This window comes from Silene latifolia, chromosome X (genome assembly GCF_048544455.1).
Source record: "Silene latifolia isolate original U9 population chromosome X, ASM4854445v1, whole genome shotgun sequence".
NCBI classification, from domain to species: Eukaryota; Viridiplantae; Streptophyta; class Magnoliopsida; order Caryophyllales; family Caryophyllaceae; genus Silene; species Silene latifolia.
The window spans coordinates 337,231,462-337,249,646 of record NC_133537.1 but is presented as its reverse complement, the minus strand read 5'-3'; the positions used below and the strand labels follow the sequence as shown (position 1 = coordinate 337,249,646).

The 18,185-nt window shown below is 37.3% G+C and overlaps 2 protein-coding genes across 16 annotated transcripts in view; one reads left to right on the top strand and one right to left on the bottom strand.

Moving 5' to 3' along the window:
• Nucleotides 1-1,476: 1,476 nt before the first annotated feature.
• Nucleotides 1,477-6,322, top strand: LOC141619204 (protein TIFY 4B). 10 transcript variants are annotated; one of them, XR_012531626.1, is made up of 8 exons: nucleotides 1,477-1,759; nucleotides 1,874-1,992; nucleotides 3,005-3,147; nucleotides 3,464-3,554; nucleotides 3,656-3,821; nucleotides 4,351-4,414; nucleotides 4,500-5,236; nucleotides 5,395-6,322. XR_012531626.1 is itself a non-coding variant. In XM_074436236.1 (8 exons), the coding sequence occupies exons 1-8, from the start codon at nucleotides 1,621-1,623 to the stop codon at nucleotides 5,871-5,873; spliced, it is 933 nt and encodes a 310-aa protein (XP_074292337.1). In that variant the 5' UTR covers nucleotides 1,477-1,620; the 3' UTR covers nucleotides 5,874-6,322. The 10 variants fall into 10 exon arrangements, 7 of the variants coding, with proteins under 7 accessions (XP_074292337.1, XP_074292336.1, XP_074292334.1 ...); XR_012531625.1 differs by having other exon boundaries at nucleotides 2,975-3,147; nucleotides 3,659-3,821; XR_012531624.1 differs by having other exon boundaries at nucleotides 2,975-3,147.
• A 268-nt stretch (nucleotides 6,323-6,590) lies between these two features.
• Nucleotides 6,591-18,185, bottom strand: part of LOC141619203 (DNA-directed RNA polymerase III subunit 2-like) — a 28,083-nt gene continuing 16,488 nt past the window's right edge. For 3 of the 6 annotated variants that reach the window (XR_012531620.1, XR_012531621.1, XR_012531623.1), the window contains 18 exons: nucleotides 15,638-15,742; nucleotides 15,481-15,561; nucleotides 15,263-15,394; nucleotides 15,095-15,139; nucleotides 13,686-13,763; nucleotides 13,345-13,484; nucleotides 13,166-13,256; nucleotides 12,755-12,864; nucleotides 12,269-12,404; nucleotides 12,068-12,198; nucleotides 10,636-10,761; nucleotides 10,502-10,557; nucleotides 9,508-9,578; nucleotides 8,880-8,964; nucleotides 8,702-8,805; nucleotides 7,408-7,536; nucleotides 6,912-7,176; nucleotides 6,591-6,724 (listed from right to left, as the gene is read on the bottom strand). Coding sequence is in view for 3 of the 6 variants with exons in the window: in XM_074436228.1 (XP_074292329.1) it covers nucleotides 7,126-7,176; nucleotides 7,408-7,536; nucleotides 8,702-8,805; nucleotides 8,880-8,964; nucleotides 9,508-9,578; nucleotides 10,502-10,557; nucleotides 10,636-10,761; nucleotides 12,068-12,198; nucleotides 12,269-12,404; nucleotides 12,755-12,864; nucleotides 13,166-13,256; nucleotides 13,345-13,484; nucleotides 13,686-13,763; nucleotides 15,095-15,139; nucleotides 15,263-15,394; nucleotides 15,481-15,561; nucleotides 15,638-15,742 (1,671 nt within the window). In the remaining 3 variants the exon portion in view is untranslated. Of the gene's footprint in view, nucleotides 7,177-7,407; nucleotides 7,537-8,701; nucleotides 8,806-8,879; nucleotides 8,965-9,507; nucleotides 9,579-10,501; nucleotides 10,558-10,635; nucleotides 10,762-12,067; nucleotides 12,199-12,268; nucleotides 12,405-12,754; nucleotides 12,865-13,165; nucleotides 13,257-13,344; nucleotides 13,485-13,685; nucleotides 13,764-15,094; nucleotides 15,140-15,262; nucleotides 15,395-15,480; nucleotides 15,562-15,637; nucleotides 15,743-18,185 lie in introns of all 6 variants that reach the window. The other 3 variants (XM_074436228.1, XM_074436229.1, XM_074436230.1) reach the window with 1 other exon arrangement.

Genomic DNA, 18,185 nt, shown 5'->3' with positions numbered 1-18,185 from the left:
GTCATGCCAATGTTCGACCAGTCCACCACTTCACATACCCTCATTTCGACGTACAACCACATCCCAACGCAATCCCTCTTCACACCTGCATCAACATTGATTTACTCACCCCTTCTGACGATCCGAGCCATCACACTACACCTCATTTGTCTCTTTTTTTTTTTAATTTTTTTTTTTTGTGAGAGGTATTATAATTAAAGACATATTGAAACAAAGGGAGTACAAATGATCATAAATTGAGTATCGATTATTTTAAAAATGAGTATAATCATTTGTTACTAGTAGTACTTTTTTGCGCCTCAATCATTTGTTTATCTTTGATTTGGCACAAAAATTAAAGAAAGAGGAGAAGACTATTTGTTGTATTAGTTATTGGATAACAAGTAGACATAATAAACGTGTATAATCAAGTTACTCATAAAAAAAAAAGTTACATAACAATATAAAAAAGTAAACAAATGAATAAAAACCTTAAAATAGAATACGTAAACAACTGACGGACGGAGAGAGTAATAAAAAACGATTTTTTAGCCAATTAGAGCATCCACAACAACAAAAACTTTTTGTTGTTTTTTGTGGGTTCTCAACCCCTCCATCTCATCTTATCACAAGATGATTTTTTTTGCAAAAACTTTACACAACAACAATTAATGTTAAATTGGTCTTTGCTTCCAGTCAACAACAAGATCACATTAAAAAAATTAAAAAAAAATACTTACCAACACCTACAACTCATTGTCAAACTCATCACATTTGGATGAGAGTGACAAAAAGTCATTTTTAGATTAATACTTTTTGTTGCTGTATGGTGATGAACGTAAAAATATCATGTTTAGGCATAGATCTTTTTGTTGTAGATGGTCTTAGAGCATCCGCAAAGGAGGGAAATAAGCTCCCCTTTTGCCTTCTCTTTCCTTAAATGAGCAACCCCATTGTTGCACCAACCTCCCCATTTTTTTGGGTTCCACTGTTTTTAGGGAAGGTTCCCAACAAAAAAGTAAGGCAATTTTTGTTACTTTTGGGGAGCTTCCCAAATTTGTGTGTGTAAATTGGGGAACCCCATTGTTGCATTAATGTAGTTATGAAATGGGGAGGGTAAATAGAAAAGTTAGTGGAAAATGAGGTGGACAAATAAAAAAAGGAAAGAGAAATTATGGGGAGCCTAACCTTTGCGGATGCTCTTAACAAACCGTTTTACGTTGAAAGACGGTTCATTGTACTTCCTCCATTCAACTCCACTCTACCTATTTCATTTTTGTGCACTATTCACGATTGTGTATTCAATTTCGATTTTCTCTCGATACGTAAGCGGCAATATATTCATGTGGGATCTTGTTTGATTCGTCTTTACGAGTACATTAAAAATATCTAACTTTTATAATTTTTGCAAATACGTAGTCAACGATATTTAGCGCGTAAAACACGCGTTGGCAAACGTGAAAAAAGAAAGTGGTAGAGTGGAGTTGAATGGAGGAAGTATATAACATGGTGGTTGAAATTAGACAGTACGTGTCAGCTTAGGGTGAAGTGTCCCAACTCCCAACTACCCTCACTTGAACAGTTTAACTCACCACTCTCTTTCTCTTCCTCCTCTATTCTCTCTCCACCGCGCGCGCCGCCATGAACGGCGGCGCCACCGCCACTACAACGACGTCGCCGGCCGTCAAATCCATCCTCTACAAACCGGTATACGATCTCACAGAAGACGACATTTCTCAACTCACTCGCGAAGATTGCCGTCGTTTTCTCAAAGAAAAAGGTAACTAACTTTCTTCATTTCCGCCATTAATGGAGCTTCGTGCTTTAATGGAGTATATTATGAGCAGTAATTGTGTTTTGATTTGGTAATTGTTGTTGTATTTTGTATATATAGGTATGAGACGACCTTCGTGGAACAAATCTCAGGCGATTCAACAAGTTATTTCTCTTAAATCGCTGCTTGATCCTTCTCCAGCTTTCGCCGCTGTCAAAACCGCTAATTATGCTGTTACTGTGAGTGATTAATTTGTTACGCAGTGTGTTTCTTGTTCTTTATTTAGTTTATTTAAAATGCTGGTTATATATATATGCTTAAATCGCTTCTGCTTGATTCTTCTTTGGCTTTCGCCGCTGTCAAAACCGCTAATTATGCTGTTACTGTGGGTGATTAATGTGTATTGCAGTGTGTTCGTCACCGTTTAATTGTTTTATTTACAATGCTGGTTATGTATATGCTTAGGTTTTTGTATTTTGCCTGTTAATTGATTGAGTAATGAGAATTAGAGTAGTCTCGAGTTTTCAAGGGTTGAATTATTAGTGCTCTTGCTAAGCTACAGAGTTGAACTGCTTTTCGAGCTTACTGAGCTTAGTAACTTGGTAACTTTGTGAAGGAGCTCGACTCCTGTATAGAAAGAGCTAACTCGATTAGGTTTGTAATGAGCTCAATTCGTTTACAAACGAGCTCAATTATTAGGTCTGTAGCTATGTAAAGTAGCTCAATACCTTCACGAGGAGCTTTACTCCCGGCTTAGTAACTTTGTAAAGAAGCTTGATAAGTTTGGGAAGTAGTCTAACAAGTTACAAGTAACTCAAGAAGTTTGTGAAGAAGCTTAGTAAGTTTGTGAAACAATTTAATTAACTGAAAGAATCTAGAGAAGCTGTTATGTTGGCCTAGTTTAAAGTTACTCCAATATGAACATTTAAAGTCATTTTTGGTAGCTCGAAAGTTTGACATGGGAAGATCAAAGGAAGTATTTATCTAGCTTGATAAGAATTTGGGTGTAGCTGATGCTTAAGTTGATTGCGTTCTGCGCTATTTTAATGTTTAGTCAATAGTTTCTATCGGCAAGATTGTAATGAACCATATTTTTAATATTCATTCGAGTATCTGAGGGCTTTGATTATGGTAGGTTTATCACTCCTGAATTTATGCTATAATGAAGCATAAACATATCCGCTGGAATGGTATATTTTGAATTTTGTATGCGATTTGTAGGTGAATTCTAATACATCTTGCTCGGTAAAGGATCGAAGTCCAGCTGAAATAGAAGAGTCAGTGACAGAGGATGGGGAGGACAGATGTCCGAATCAGCACGAAGGGCCAGAAGGTTTGGACTTTTTGAGAAAAGGGGAGTGTCGTGCTGATGACATCCAACACGATACCGACAGGTTTTTGTCATCTATTAGTTGTGCATGTTATTGCTTGTCTGGTTGCAGTGTAACAGATATTGCACTTATTACTTTCATTGGGGTGGGGGGCCGTTAGAGATTTACGCCTTGTTTGGGATGGAGAGTTGAAGGGAAAAGAGTGGCGTGTAGGGGAGGGAAATGGAGGGGGACAATTTCCGTTGTAAGGAAAGCGTTAACATTTCATCTCCCTCCCATCCACCACCTTGTTTTGGACTTGCTCTGTGTACTGACTTCTTACCTTTTCTTTCGAAAGGAACTGATCATTTACTTCTTTTTGACATTATTTTCTCTGCAGATGCAAAAATCCACCCGATTTACAAGTTGATCAAATAACAATTTTCTATAGTGGCAAGGTCAATGTTAGTGACGGAATCCCTGTTGATAAGGTACTCCCTCTATTTGGAAAACAATGACAGGATGTGGATATCAGTGACACATTGTTGTTATTCATGCTTGTTTTTTCATCTAATATTCTTAGCTGTTACAGCAGGCATGTTCGATAATGCATCTGGCAGCTAGCCCTATTCAGTTTTGTCAGGATGAGCCAAGTGATGAGAATCTTCCAAATGCGAACGCATGTCAACAACCTAATTCAAATGTTAAACTTAATTTGGCTACTCCAGATGCACCAAGTTTCCAGTCCATGCTAGCAGGTAGTATCGACCCTGATATATCTGTTCAATTTTGTGCATTCGAAACCAATAACTTAGGAGATGAATTTGATCAAGAAGTGCTGGGATTGAATTTGTTACTGGTGAAGTAAAGCATTTACTCCCTCCATCCCATTCATTTGTTTACCCTTTTTATTCTCCGTGAAGAGTATTTTAATCAAAGGCAGTGAGCAAATGGTTGGGACGAAGGGAGTATCTTTTTCGTACTCTCTCTTCTCCCAAATGGGGAATCAACTGGTTGTATTAGAAATGCACTAAGTCAGATCCCTTTTTCTCATTTGGAGAAAAACTAAATTAATTCTCTGGACAATAACAGCAACATCATCATTAAAGCCGCCATGCATTTGTTCAAATATTTATGTTCTAGTCTACTCCTAGAATTTTAATATATCTACAGTGTCCTAGTATCCCGCTGAATAACTGTGGCTTTACATACAATCTGATGTTTAGAATCATATTTTCCTTCGCTTAATACATTGAGGTTATGCCAACTTTTTCTACTGCATGTCAGATGTTGAAGGCCAGACAAACAGACAGGTCTCATTGCGGAGATACTTAGACAAGAGAAAAGATAGGTATCTTGTTTGGCCTGAATACTTTTATTTCTTACGCATATTGTATCTGTTTGTGATACTTTTTTCTATGATTCTGAAATTTTAGGGGGAAATTCAAGATGAAGAGGAAAATTGGAACTTCTTCTTGCCCGGACATGTACTTGAACCATCATCTGAAGTCACCAGTTATTATCAGACAGAGTTCTGAGAGCAATACTAGTACTACAAGCCAACTTGGGGTTCCACATACAGTAATTGAGACGAAGCAAAATCCTCTGAAGAATTTCGGTCTTTCTGTTGATCTGAACGACAAAGGTTAGGGTAATATGGTATCTCTACATCCTACATGCAATTTTTTAAGGGGATAACAATGATTTTCCATCACTAAATCTTAATTTTGATCCATAGTCAAATGGGGATAATATAAATGGGATGGGGGTAGCAACTTTTATGCTTGTGCAGTCTGAATTATTTGCTCCCCTACCGCTTTGTGTTAGGCTTCCTGCACAACTTTTCATGCATTCTTTTTAGCTGAATAAGGAGTGTTAATGAAGGAAGTGGCCTTAACATATTAGGAGCTCAAAGAAAGGGATGATCTACGGGAACAATTTGTCTATTTTAAAGGGACAAGGCTGTTGTGTGCATGCCTTCATGGTGTTAAAATGAGATATCAGTCGTGACTCCAGTAATATTCAATGGTTGATGATGTCGCTATGACAAGATGGCAAGAAAAAAATATCGTTAATACACCTTGCTTTATTATTGTTCATACCAGCCATACGTTATACCTCAAGCTTATCTGCTACTCCGTCCAATTCACCATTTTCTTCCCCTTTCCTTTTTGCACAAGAAATAAGAAATTGAATTTGGACCACATAAAACACACTACCCCACATGTTATGAATTTGAACCACACAAATCAACCCAAAAAAAGAAATAGGGAAGAAAGCCGGAATAATCCGTTTACGGAAATAGGGAAGAAAATAGTGGATTGGAGGGAGTATTTTCTTAATTAGTAAGGAGGATCTCTAAAGAATACTCTGTAGTTGATATTTGACCGACACACTTGATAATTGGCGTTATACTATACCGAAACAATTGCTGCAATCGATTCTGATACCGCAATTTGATACCATGGACTCTCAATTCAATGCAAAATATCAAGTACAAGTTCTATGTGTAGTTGCGTACTGTGTTGGCTGAATATTACTTGTTAAAAATCCTCAATTATTGGTCTATACATTACCTAAGAGCCAGTATCTAATACCATGGGTCTGTGGCAGTTGCCATACATTTGTCAAATCTCCAAGATAAGGCTTAATATTGGCCAGGCACGTCATCAGTATAGCGACTGATGAACTACGTTTTGTATTTGCTATTCTCTTCCCTTTTCATTGGACTATACAGGCGTTTTGGTTATCCTTTGTATTACAAGTACTTGCATTGGCTGATGCAGACTTTTTAATTGTCTGCAGCTTAACCGTGTTGCAGGCCCTGTGGCCCATGGGAACGTGAAAATTGCTCACTATGGTTATAATAAACATAAAATAATCCCTCTATTTTAGGTGGCCATCATCAAAAGGTCCGCATTCTGCAATCCTCCTGATCCCACCCGATCGAGGCTTCCACCTGTGGTACTACTACTAACTAGACTGCTTTGGAGTTCCGGTGAGTATGCTTTTGTCAATGGTCTAGGTTATAATGTTTGTCAAATTTTGTATATCAAGTCTGTATGCAATGTTTAGAGGTTTAAGATGCACAAAGCCTCTCGAAGGGTTTAGGGTTTAGCTGAATGTTATGTAATAATAAATTTGGTGTAAGGTTCTGTAGATTAGTTTACCGCCCCTTGTGGATTGAGCATGGCTGAATGTATGTATAAACTATGAACAGTCCCCCTGATGAAAAGCTCTTTGGTCACTTGCCCTGCAAGATGTATCTCGTAACTTATAGAATGCACTGGAAAAAACATCGTCATTTGCTATGTTGTGCTGTAATAATGTTGCAGAAATACAATCAGGCAACTACCGAAAACAAGATCATAAATTTGCCGAAAAACTCAAGGTTGTAAATCGTTACTCCTAAGCCGTGTGTTTCATAGTCATGATGAGCAGAATACGCTTGCGGTAATGAGGAGCCCCCATTGGGGTCTAATGATTTGCAAACGATTATCATAAAATCGACAATGGATGATAAGTTCCGTCTTTAAAAATGAATTGTGAAGAGGTGGCTAATACTGGCTTCAATGCCCTATTGGAGTATTAACATACTGTATATGTTGTTCTGGTTTACTGCCTAATCGATAATACATGAGGCATTTCAATAATGGCTTAACTAGTTTTTTTTTTGACAGCTGTAAAATAAGGGTTCTACAGACGCAAGGCTTGTTTAGCCAAACCATGCGCTATAATGTTAAGATTCCTAGGAATAAAACTTAGACTCAAGCAAAAATTGAAGCGATCACGAACATCCTCCAGGATACCGGCAATCAAATGATCTTCCTTGTCAATAATGGCTTAACTAGTTATCACTAGGTTCTATGTGTACAACGGCCATGCACACGACTGCTATAGTAATAGCAAAGCTGGCCTACGGTGCCTCAAACACACGATCAGTAGCGTGTTGTGAACGCTTTTGTGAATTCCTTGACGAATAAATTCTTTTAGGGGCGGACGGACCTATTCATTCCGTCTCTTCACCCCTGCCAGGCTGCCACAGTATTCAATCAGAAAGGCTCATGCATCAGCTAGCTTCAAACGAGGAACAATGTTCATGGATTGCAGTTCCTGCATTAAAATAAAGTATATACCATAAATGTTATTGAAATTTAAGAATCAACGTTGATATCGCCTTGATGCCTACAAAACAGTTTGAACTTGTTTAATTTTACATCTTCGAAAGATTTTTTCAGCGTGAGAATATAAGCTGGAGTGTGTCGTCTAGGTTCTAACACCCAAATTATGTACGAATTCTTGAAAAATAAATGTTGGCAATAATTAGAATATTTTTATTTTTACCTGAAAGAGGAGCTTGCAGGCATACGGCAACTTCATGGTCGATATGTTGTCACCATTCTTACAAGCACTGCATATGCCAGCCTTCAACTTGTGGTTGTAGTACCCCAACAGTCCACACAGTTTACAAACCTGCATACAACAATGCATCATATTTTTATCATTTCAAAGATATTTGTCGAGCACAAATTCTCACTTTAGACAGACACTATTCGTCTAAAGTTGTAGCCGGGTCAAATATCACACCACTTTCATAATAAGACAAACAACAAGTGGGATCTACACTTTAGACGGATATATCCCATATCCGTCTGAAGTGAGACTAATTGTTTGTCAAGAAGGACCATCCAAGAAGATGTCATTTTAACATATTAGTAACTCAACATAAATAACCAAGACATAAAAAGAACATGCTTCAGCCACATACGCGAATATAATCAAGAATTCAAGACTATAGGCTTTTGAAAAATAGCTATAGATTAGTGAAATAATAAACAGGGTTTATCCATTATAATCATATTAAAAGTAGTGTATAAATACACTAACAGAATATGTCGTTTGAACTTTGAAGTTTGAATATCAATCTAGGTTTGCGACAAACGTAAATCGTTGGATTAATCATCCGGCTGCTAGATGGAAAAAAGTAAACTTAGCATTTACGTAAGGTTGTCGGGGTTTAATCCACCCATTAATTAGGTGTGCGAATCTACTACTGCTAGGTTTGGATATAAAAAAGCCTAAAATCTATTCTAAGCCCAAATTTGTAGGTCCGAATTCAAGGCTATGAATTGTCTGTTCCTATCTTTCTATATTTATTTCCCATTGTCTATTCCTATCTTTCTATAATTATTCAAGGTTATGAAGTAATTAAAATAAAAGAAAAAGTAACGGGAAACAGGGAAGATAGTAAATATCTGAGGGGCGTGAATAATTTGATGCAATTGCCAATGCAATGCAAGAAAAATTTGTTTCGCAAGAGAAACTTTACTTTTAAAATGTAAAAATTGCAACATTTGTTGGTAATACATTACATTATAGAACGTAGAATTTTAAGAGGAGCTAAGTTCTATATAAATTGTATAACAAATTACATTGAAAGGAGTATCAAATTCGAGAATTTAGATTAGATAAGAAAATTAAGATGTGGAACTTCCATAAGATGGAGACATGATTAAAACACAAGGTTTTCAACTTAATAGGGTGGAGAGCAGCGGCCCACAAGGTTTTCAACTTCAAAAAAATCCCCCTTCTATTTGCATATATATAAGTTGCAAAGAAAAGAGGAACAGAAAATTACCTGAACTGTAAAAGGATCACTAGAAATCATCAAACGTTCATACATCAAATTACTAGCGCCATAAGCAATCAAACAATCACGCTCCATTTCACCAACTCTTAGTCCTGCGCATGTAACAAGTGTTAGAGGAACTCCTAATATGAAACATTTTCACAGTTAGGTGCCAGATCAATATTACCTCCATTTTTACTCTTTCCTTCAGTAGGCTGCCTAGTTAGCCCGCTACGGGGACCGAAACCTCTTGCATGCATTTTATCCAGAACCTATGTGCAACATAAAAATTGAAGTTTTTCACAGATAATCTTTTACGAAGGCATTTGTCTCAAAGAATAATTCAAGAACATGTTAATCTACATTGTTTGACCACCAAAGTCAATTCAAACGATACAAGCGGAAAGGAGGGAGTAGATGGCAAGGGAAAAATGCTCCATGAAAGAACCACGTGAATCGTTCATGACAGACCTCTTGTGAGTTGTGATTTTCTGAACCAATATAATATACTACTCCGTAGTAATTATTTCCAGCTTTCAAAACAACTATGAAATTTTACCCCTTTTTTCAGAAACATTGGCCGCATTAAACAAGATTAAGCTGCGACAGCCGACATCATGACCTTGACGAAAAGCGACACTTAGTAGTTTATAAGAGGCTAATCCAAATTAAGATGACACAAATTTAACTAGTGCATTGAGACTTGAGAGTGAGGTCAGAACAATCTTTGAATCAGCAATTTATAAGAGGCTATCCCTTTGTATACCAAGAAATAAGTATCATTTCGTATCACTCAAAAGGGTAGAAGATCTCACCATATGTTTCAATTTCTGGTAGTAAATTGGTCCCATGAATATATATGCTTGCAGTGGACAGCCAGTTATGCCTGAAGCAAAAGCAGATAGATTAGGCCTTCTTTCAAACAATTAGCTCTGGCGAAAACTAAATTTTTAAACACTACCAAACATATAATCACAGTAATTGGTCAATCAATAATTAATTACAGCAAAGTCAAATAAACAGAACACGTTACAGCCTAACACGATCGTAATGAATTCAAAATGGTTCTTGCAATATGATTTCGTTTTTCCATTTTCAATGGAGCCCAAGGCTATTCATTCTTAATGTTATTTGTCTTAAAGTATAATTTCAATGCTTGAGCTATCCGAATCAACCAAATTCATAAAGTGACTACATACAGAAAAATGAGAACTTCCCTCTGGTGAAGGAATTAAACATATGCACAACATCTCATCTGTTTTAAGATGCTTAGAGCAGAGCCAGTCATATATTCAACTATTATTTCAGCGAATTGTTTGAGATGCATTGTTTTAACAAAAGTAGCTTCAATTAATGTTTGACCATCAAAAATTTAGTTTGAAAACTTGGTCAAAGTTGACATCATTAAGACTACGAAAGTAAAACTGGACAAAATAATACTGAGAGGATTTGTTGATTTGCTAATGGATAATAAGCACCCTAGAAAAAATATTTCCACATTTTTTTTTTTTTCATGTTTTTATCCAAAAGGATGGGGACTTCGATGAAGACATGGCTCAGAAGATCAAAGTAGGTTAATTGAAGTGGAACTGTGGAAGAGTGCGACATGGACCACATGATTTCTAAGTGGTCACAACAAATCATTTATAAACATCGATGACTTGGTTTCTATTATTCAAATTCTAATATAGTGACAATCTGAAAGTGAAGGCAGAAGCAACAAAAATGACTTGACTGTGATACAAAGGGAAAATCAAATGTCTCTTTTTTATGATGCAAAATTTAAAGTGTTCAGATTAGATGGAAGACCTGAATAGAGAAGATCCTTTCCATTGTAGCTGAATCCATGCTTCACTAAGCTTTCACTATGATAAGGAAACAAAATGTCTTAGGAACACAGCACGTTAGAAAACTTGTTCTTGCATCGAAGAAGCATAATATACCTTATAACTTCAACTCTGTCAGCATGACCACTTGGCTCCCCAAAGGCACTTCCATAGTGAAAACGCCCACATGAAACTCCAGCTTTACCTCCCAGAAGCTCTATCATCTTACCTACAGTCATTCGACTACAAAAAACGACACATCACAGACTGTACATGTATGTGTGTGTGTGTGTGTGTGTGTGAGCACCCAAACAAAGAAAGGCAACTTCTGCAAACATCACCTATCAAGTCATTCTACATCCATCCTCAATTAACGTCCTTATTAAACATCACTATCAAGTCATTTCTACAATGTCAATTCTACATCCATCCTCAATTAACGTCCTTATTTGACTTTGTTGGTCAAACGACTACTCAAATCTATGTTGTGATACAATGAAAGATTTGTCATTTTGATTTTCGAAATAACAAATTCCATATTATATGCTGCAAAAAAATCGACAAAATAGATGTCATATGACCACCAGAGTCAAATAAGGACAATATAAATGGGATGCAAGGGGCAACATTTAGGAATCATTTTCAATTTAACCTGACAGAATCACAAAATCAGCAGTGGTATGGTCAGTGATATTGTCAGTTAACTGGAGGATGGGCTTGGACTCGCCATGTGACAGTCATATGTACAGTGCAATGAAAGTTTTGCAGGTGATATTTTTTCACCTCTATTTCTTAAGCTGTATCGAACCAGCATTGTCAGGGGAGAAATAAAGTCATTCAAAGAGCTCAAACGAAATCTTTGGACTGAAACTGCATGTCCATAATGATGCCAGACAAATGACCGGTGGAAAAAGAGCCGGAGGAAGAGGAGTGTGGAAGAGCTAGACTGCTAGAATACAACATGATCCCACAGCTACCCTTTCTGTCTCATACCTTTCAGGCAAATTACCATCCATCCAGACTATAAAAGATCAATTCCTATACATCTTACATAGCTTAGATTTCAATCCGGCATATTTGTGAAAGAGAGCCTCTATCTCAGAATCCGAATCTACCATTTGTGTGGACAATACAGAAGCATATGGCACACAGGTCCAGATCTCCGTTGCGTGGTTCGGAGTTCAGCCGGCTTGAAGTCAAGCCAAATTATCTAAACTAGAACAGAATTCAATGGCAGATCAGATTGCTAACAATCATCTTTATATTTCGAAGTAGTTCAGGCTACATATCATTCTACAAACTCGAACTTGTTCCAGAAACAAGTAAAACAGGTCCGGACACCATAAACAAGGAAGAGCGCCCAACTATAAGCATAAACAGGACAAACTAATTCATTGATGTATCACCTTCTCCCACCTCTGGGTGATAGCTAGAAAAGCTGCTGCTGAAAAAAGACTCATTGGTATTCTCATCCCCGCTACTTTTTTTACACAGCATACAAAAGAACAAAGAAACTAAGAACTTGTAAATTTAGCTCAAGTAAAATTACCTTGGAAAACCATGAGGATTCATAATCAAATCAGGGCAGATGCCACGTTCTGAAAAAACAAAATCCTCCTGCTGTACAATAGTACCACATACACCTTTCTGCCCATGTCTGCTGCTGAACTTATCGCCCACCTGCGTTAAATACTCGGTCAATATTCTATAACTGACAAACTTCACAGGTATATAAGGAATATGCAACTACCTCTGGTCGGCGAGTTTGGCGAATAATAAAGTTGATGCACATATTGCCATTCTTGTCAGAGAAAAGTGCCGCTCTATCTACAACTGCTGTGTCTCCATCAAAACCCCCATGTTTCAAAGCGGATCCCCTATATTGACTAAAAAATGCAGACAAGTTACTTCGGAGTGCGGACCACTGATATACTACAGTAAAGAGGCAGTTAATCGAAGCTATTCTTGACGCAATTTTCATTTTGGGTCATTAAAAAACAACCCCTCCTTGTACACTGGGGTAAGACTGTACATTCAGGACCTTTTAAAACCGTTCTAGGTGGGAGCCTTTGGGCACTAGGGAAGGGTCATGTAATTCTAATTATCCATATTGTTATCAAAAGAAGTTTTTGGCACGTAACTACCTTAGACTAATTTAAGCATATATAATGCAAGTGCATAGAACAACAAAAATGACCAAATTATTAGAAACGTCTTTATAATTTTATATAACCACCTATTTGAAGGAGGAGGCCCCCTGGTAACTGTTGGTGTCTGTTTGTTGACTAAAAAGTCATCTTGTCGGATAATCTGTCCTGGGGCAGCAATACCATCATCATCTAACGCCTAAACAAGAAAAAAAATAATGAGGTGAGTACAAATAAAACAACAGCACCAACATGAAAAACAGGATAAATAAATGTACTATAAACAGAACTTCATCATATCCTCCACCAATATTTCAAGACATAACCATATAACACCTCCTCAGGCCTCAACCAATATAAACTTTGAATATGTAAAATAGCATAGACTTTCTGAGTTTCATAATCATTTCGAATAAGATAACAGGAAAGATACAAATAAAATTCACAGGGATGAAGCTACACTGCATGAGTTGCACGGACACAATATATAGATTTCGCACCTGCATCTTCTCTGCTAAAAATCCCTCTTTAGTAGGTTTCAATATTCTTTCAGCAATATTATTATCATACCGCTGCATAACTGTATTTTTCCTAACACATGTTGAAAAAAGACGTCAACTTTCATGTAAGACTGACAGATATATAAATGTACTGTCAAGTGCAGGCGGCTGAGTAATACTTTTTCATCACTATACAACGGCCGAAACCTCGATCCAATGACGATTTGTTCATAACTATAGCATCCTCTATATCGTATCCACTATAGCTCATTACAGCAACAGTTGCATTCTGTCCAGCACCAAGTTTATCATATTTAACCTGAAAATATACAAAAGATAATAATCAAACGAAGATCAGCCATCCTGAGTTTGTCGTTGTGGGTTTCCACCTTGTGAAAACTCCATATTCACACATGTTCAAAGGGGTGACAGGTTCAGGAGCACATACATTTACATAGTGGTGTTGACATAATCAAAGTAAATTGTAAATGAAGGGTGTGGGGGATAAGAGCAAACAAACCAGTTCGATTGTTTTCGTCGTGAGCAAAGGCCGCTGAGGATATACTAGAAGATAGAGTAATGAATCCATCCGGTTCAGCTACAAAACAACAAAGAATGACAAATTTAATAAGCTGCTTCACACAAACATTTACAAGCAAGAACTTCAAAAACACGGCGTTAGAAAGACCGACAAAATAAAGATAAAGCAGGGTCAGACACATGAGTCTAAAACTTAAATATAGTACAACTTTACAATATTTTGAGGTAAAAAAAAAACAAATGTTTTGGGGACTATCAATAAAATTTCCCACGCCTGACTTGAGACATAGATAGGTTATTTGCTGATTAACCACGTTAAAATATTTGTCAAATTTTATGCCAACTGAATGGTACTCTGTTTGTCCTGGTGAATTATATCAATGTCATTTTACACAAAGACAACGGAAAGAAAAAAAATGTGAAATAGACCAATAAAATAAAGAAAGTATGTCCACTTGCACACACTAGCCCACTTGCCCAAAATTGAAATAGATAACAATTCACCGGGATGGAGGGAGTACTTCACTAGACCAATTGACACCTTTTCCCTATATCATTTGTGAGATTTAAAGCTCTCCTCTAATTGACCCTATTGTCGAACTAAATTAAAAGGACAACCCATAAACAAGAACGAACAATTATACAGGAATCTTAATGTACATCACAATTGAATAATGAAGCAAATGAAGTAGTCGTGATACGTGGATAAAATAGGTGCATGAGCCATGATGCTACATACAAAACTATAATAAAGAATGACACCGCGATTTGATATATAGAGGGTTTGTTTGGAGTGGAGGGTTTGGTGGGAAAGGAATGTGAGGGAGAGCGAGATTCAAAATCCCTTGCTTGGTTAGCATTGCTAGCAAATAGGGTAGAAGGAAATGGAGTGGAGCCATTCTCTCCCCAAGCTAATCAAAATCCCACCCAACACAGAAGTAGATTTGGGGGGAAAACTCTTTTACGACCCCCTTAGGCCTTTAATGTTCATATGAAAACATGCAAAAGTGATTTGATATCTTTTTATATGTTAAGAGATTTTGATGAGGCTTAGGGGAGGGAAAACGGATGTACGGATCCCTCAGTTTCACTCTTATCTTATCTGCTAACTGAACAAGGGATTTGATATCCCTATTTTCCTCCCTTCCTTTCCGACCGAATTTCCCAATCCAAACAAGCCCTTAATTACCAAAATGTTCATTTCAAAACATAAGCCTTGAACTATCTTACACTAACCTTAATCCCCCACAAAACACTACACACACTTGCAAAACTAAGAGACAATATTGGTTCACTTTATGGTCATTGATAAACATGATAACAGAAAAATAATTCTGCAGCAGAAAGAACAGAAATGGAAAGGGGAAAAAATGTGGAGAGGCCGCAGACCTGATTATACGCAATATTTCCCATGGCTTGCTTGCCCATAGCACACTGGAAGGAAGAAAACCAAGATACAAATTACCAGAAGAATAAAGACAAAATTATGTGGCTTTTGAAACAAACCATGTAGGATTATATTGTCCACTCAACAGACTTAAGGAACAAAATGCATGCCTGGTATGTATTTCTGGGTGATTGATTGTGGTGAGGAAAAGGAATTAAGCCAGCAATAACACCTAATATTGTAAAGGGTTCGATCTCAAAATGAGTTGTTTCTGATGTTGCTTCTTCCTCATACAACGCAATCTAACAAACAAACATAAGTATGAGTCAGTTTACATCCCATAAAAGAATTGAAAATTATCCTTTAATAAAGTTAAGGCATGACAAACCAGGGCATTGTTTTCCTCGTTAACATCAAGATATTCTATTAAACCTTCCTGCAGGAAGCCATCAAAAGTACGCACTCCATCCTATTGAGAGAAGAATGATATGATTAACATATAATTGCAAACTTGCAGGTCATATCGAACTTAAAATCTAACTCACCGCCAACTCTTGCATATGATGTTGTTTGATCCTTGATACACCTTTGTCAGCAATTACAAGTGGACGGCAGACACGACCTCCATCTGATGCTATATATACACAGCGCTGCGAGAATGATGCAAACGATTGGTTTGAGAGTTAGAATTTACTGAAAAACCTAGCTGAATTTTTAACTGAAAAACATTAAACTACTTCACATTTTAGGTGTAAAAATTGGAACACCGTTTACATGATTCAACAATAAGATTAGTCCAAAAATGTGAGAGCATCAATGAGACGTAAAACAATGTAATGGGAATACGATAAAAGTATAAAAAACGAAAAAAAAAAAAAAGAGAGGAAAAAAAGAGTGTCTCAGAATAAATAAAGTGTACCTAAAATGTCCGAACATCACGGAAACTATATCAAAGAGTTTACTAGATATATCACTAAGAAAGGGATCACCTCTAATACCCTGAAGTGTTTCGTTGGATATTAATGGGTAGGGAATCATCACCATGAAAACCAACATACACCACCTCCACGGCCATCACCCACCACCACCTACACCCTCCTCCCACACCGGCACCAGAGGCAGCGCTGATACCCCAGAAACACTCCTCTGCCACCGACTCCTCACCACGCCAAAATAGCCCCATCAAACACCCATAATGCCATCCCCTATACACCTTCCACCCTGAAAACCCCTCCACTACCACTCGAAAACCCCCTCTCCCCTCTCCCACCACCTAAAACACCAAATCTGGTAGGTAGGGAAAAGGGTTTCGAAGGGTGGTAGAGTGTTTTATAGGGTTAGTTGTGGATTTTATAATGTCAGGTTCTGAATCCCAACGTGAGTGGGTGGGTGGTGGGACGAGGTCACCAGCTTGTTGAAGTGGTGTGGCGAAAGGACGGTGCATCACCGTCGCCGGTGGTGGTGCTGGACTGCTAATGTTGATGGGTGTTGGTGGTGAGTGTTGATGATTGAAAAGGGGTGGTGATAAGACGTAATAAGGTAAGGGTTTTAGATACCATAAGGAGCTGGGGGAATCTGGAATAGGGGGTAAAACTAAACTGAAAAAGGGTATGGAAAAAGGGATCAAACAAACATTAACAATAGGAAAGGGAATGAAAATGAATCGTTCCCTTTCCTGAATACCTCATACCAAACGCCCCCTTAATGGTATGATCAGAACTTATACCATGTAAGACTAACCTACTCAACCAGAACAAGCTAGGTATATCATCTAAAAGAGAAATATAACGGTAAGTTAAGCACCCTAATGTATAATTGGCAGGTCCAGTTTCATAGTAATAACATTTTTAACAATAAAAAGAGATACCAACCATTTACGACTTGGAAACTTTTTTATGTTGATTTCCTAGCCAATTGATATATTACTTCGTATTATGTAAACATACTCGACCACAAGAAAACACATCTCTTCAATCAAATCAAACATGTGACTATCAATGCAAAGGAATAAGCGACAGAGAGGCAAGAGACAAAAATATGGTGGATGAAAACTAAGAGGGAGAAGGAATGTGGGAGCAAAGGCGCGATAAGCTTGAGATGCAAAGGCAATAAGATTTTTTCACTCGATCTAATACGATTTCATCTTAGGTTTAGGAGCGAGGCAAAGTATGTCCTCATGCATGCGAGGTGTAGTGTTACTGTAAACAAATTTCTAATTTAGATCTTAAATTGTGTAGTGATCCCCATTTTGTAATTGAAATAGGTTTAACACAGACTAGTAAGATAAAAACTAGGTACGATGAGGAAAAGGGAAAGGCATTATAAAGAACTATGAGAAAAAGTTATGAATATTAGATAGTATTGTCCTTCTACCTTCGTTAACCAGATTATAAATAAGGCGCACCTAAGGTGTTTTGATGTTCTAGGTAATGTCTTAGCAAGCTCTAAATTTAACCGAGCATGAGATGATATTTTCCATATCAAGGCAGGGTTAAGGATGAGATACACAATAAACACGCCTCTATGTGCTTCCTTAGATCTGGTCATTCCAAAGTCTGATTGTTAAAAGTTATACTTACCGCTATTCGCTTAATCAAATATGGCATCAAGATGCCTTAGTGTGAAAAAACAATTATCCAGAATCTTGCAATGGAAACTACACGCCTTGTTCGACAGCCGAAGGTCAATGAAGCCCATTACACTATAGCATGTCTCACATTTTTAAACATGGACGACATAAAGAAGTTAAGGGGTTCATCAGATTAATCACTATTCACCACAAATAAAAACCATATATGGAAGTCTGGCCACAGAACTTTTATTGACCATTTATTCCTGTTGGTCTGGCCCGATGTTACTCAAATCCACAATGAGTATCATGTCTGACATGTTGTCAGAGTATCCGGCACATAATTTTGAAATCTTGAAATTTTGAGAAACAGGGACGTGGTCAAACAAGTGTCTCTGACTATTATATAGACACGGAAACATCACACTCCAACAAGTGTACAGAGCTTTTACCATATAAACAACAAGTGACACAGCACAAACCAGGTTTTCAAGTCTAACATGGTACAGGTCACTTTTAATTGC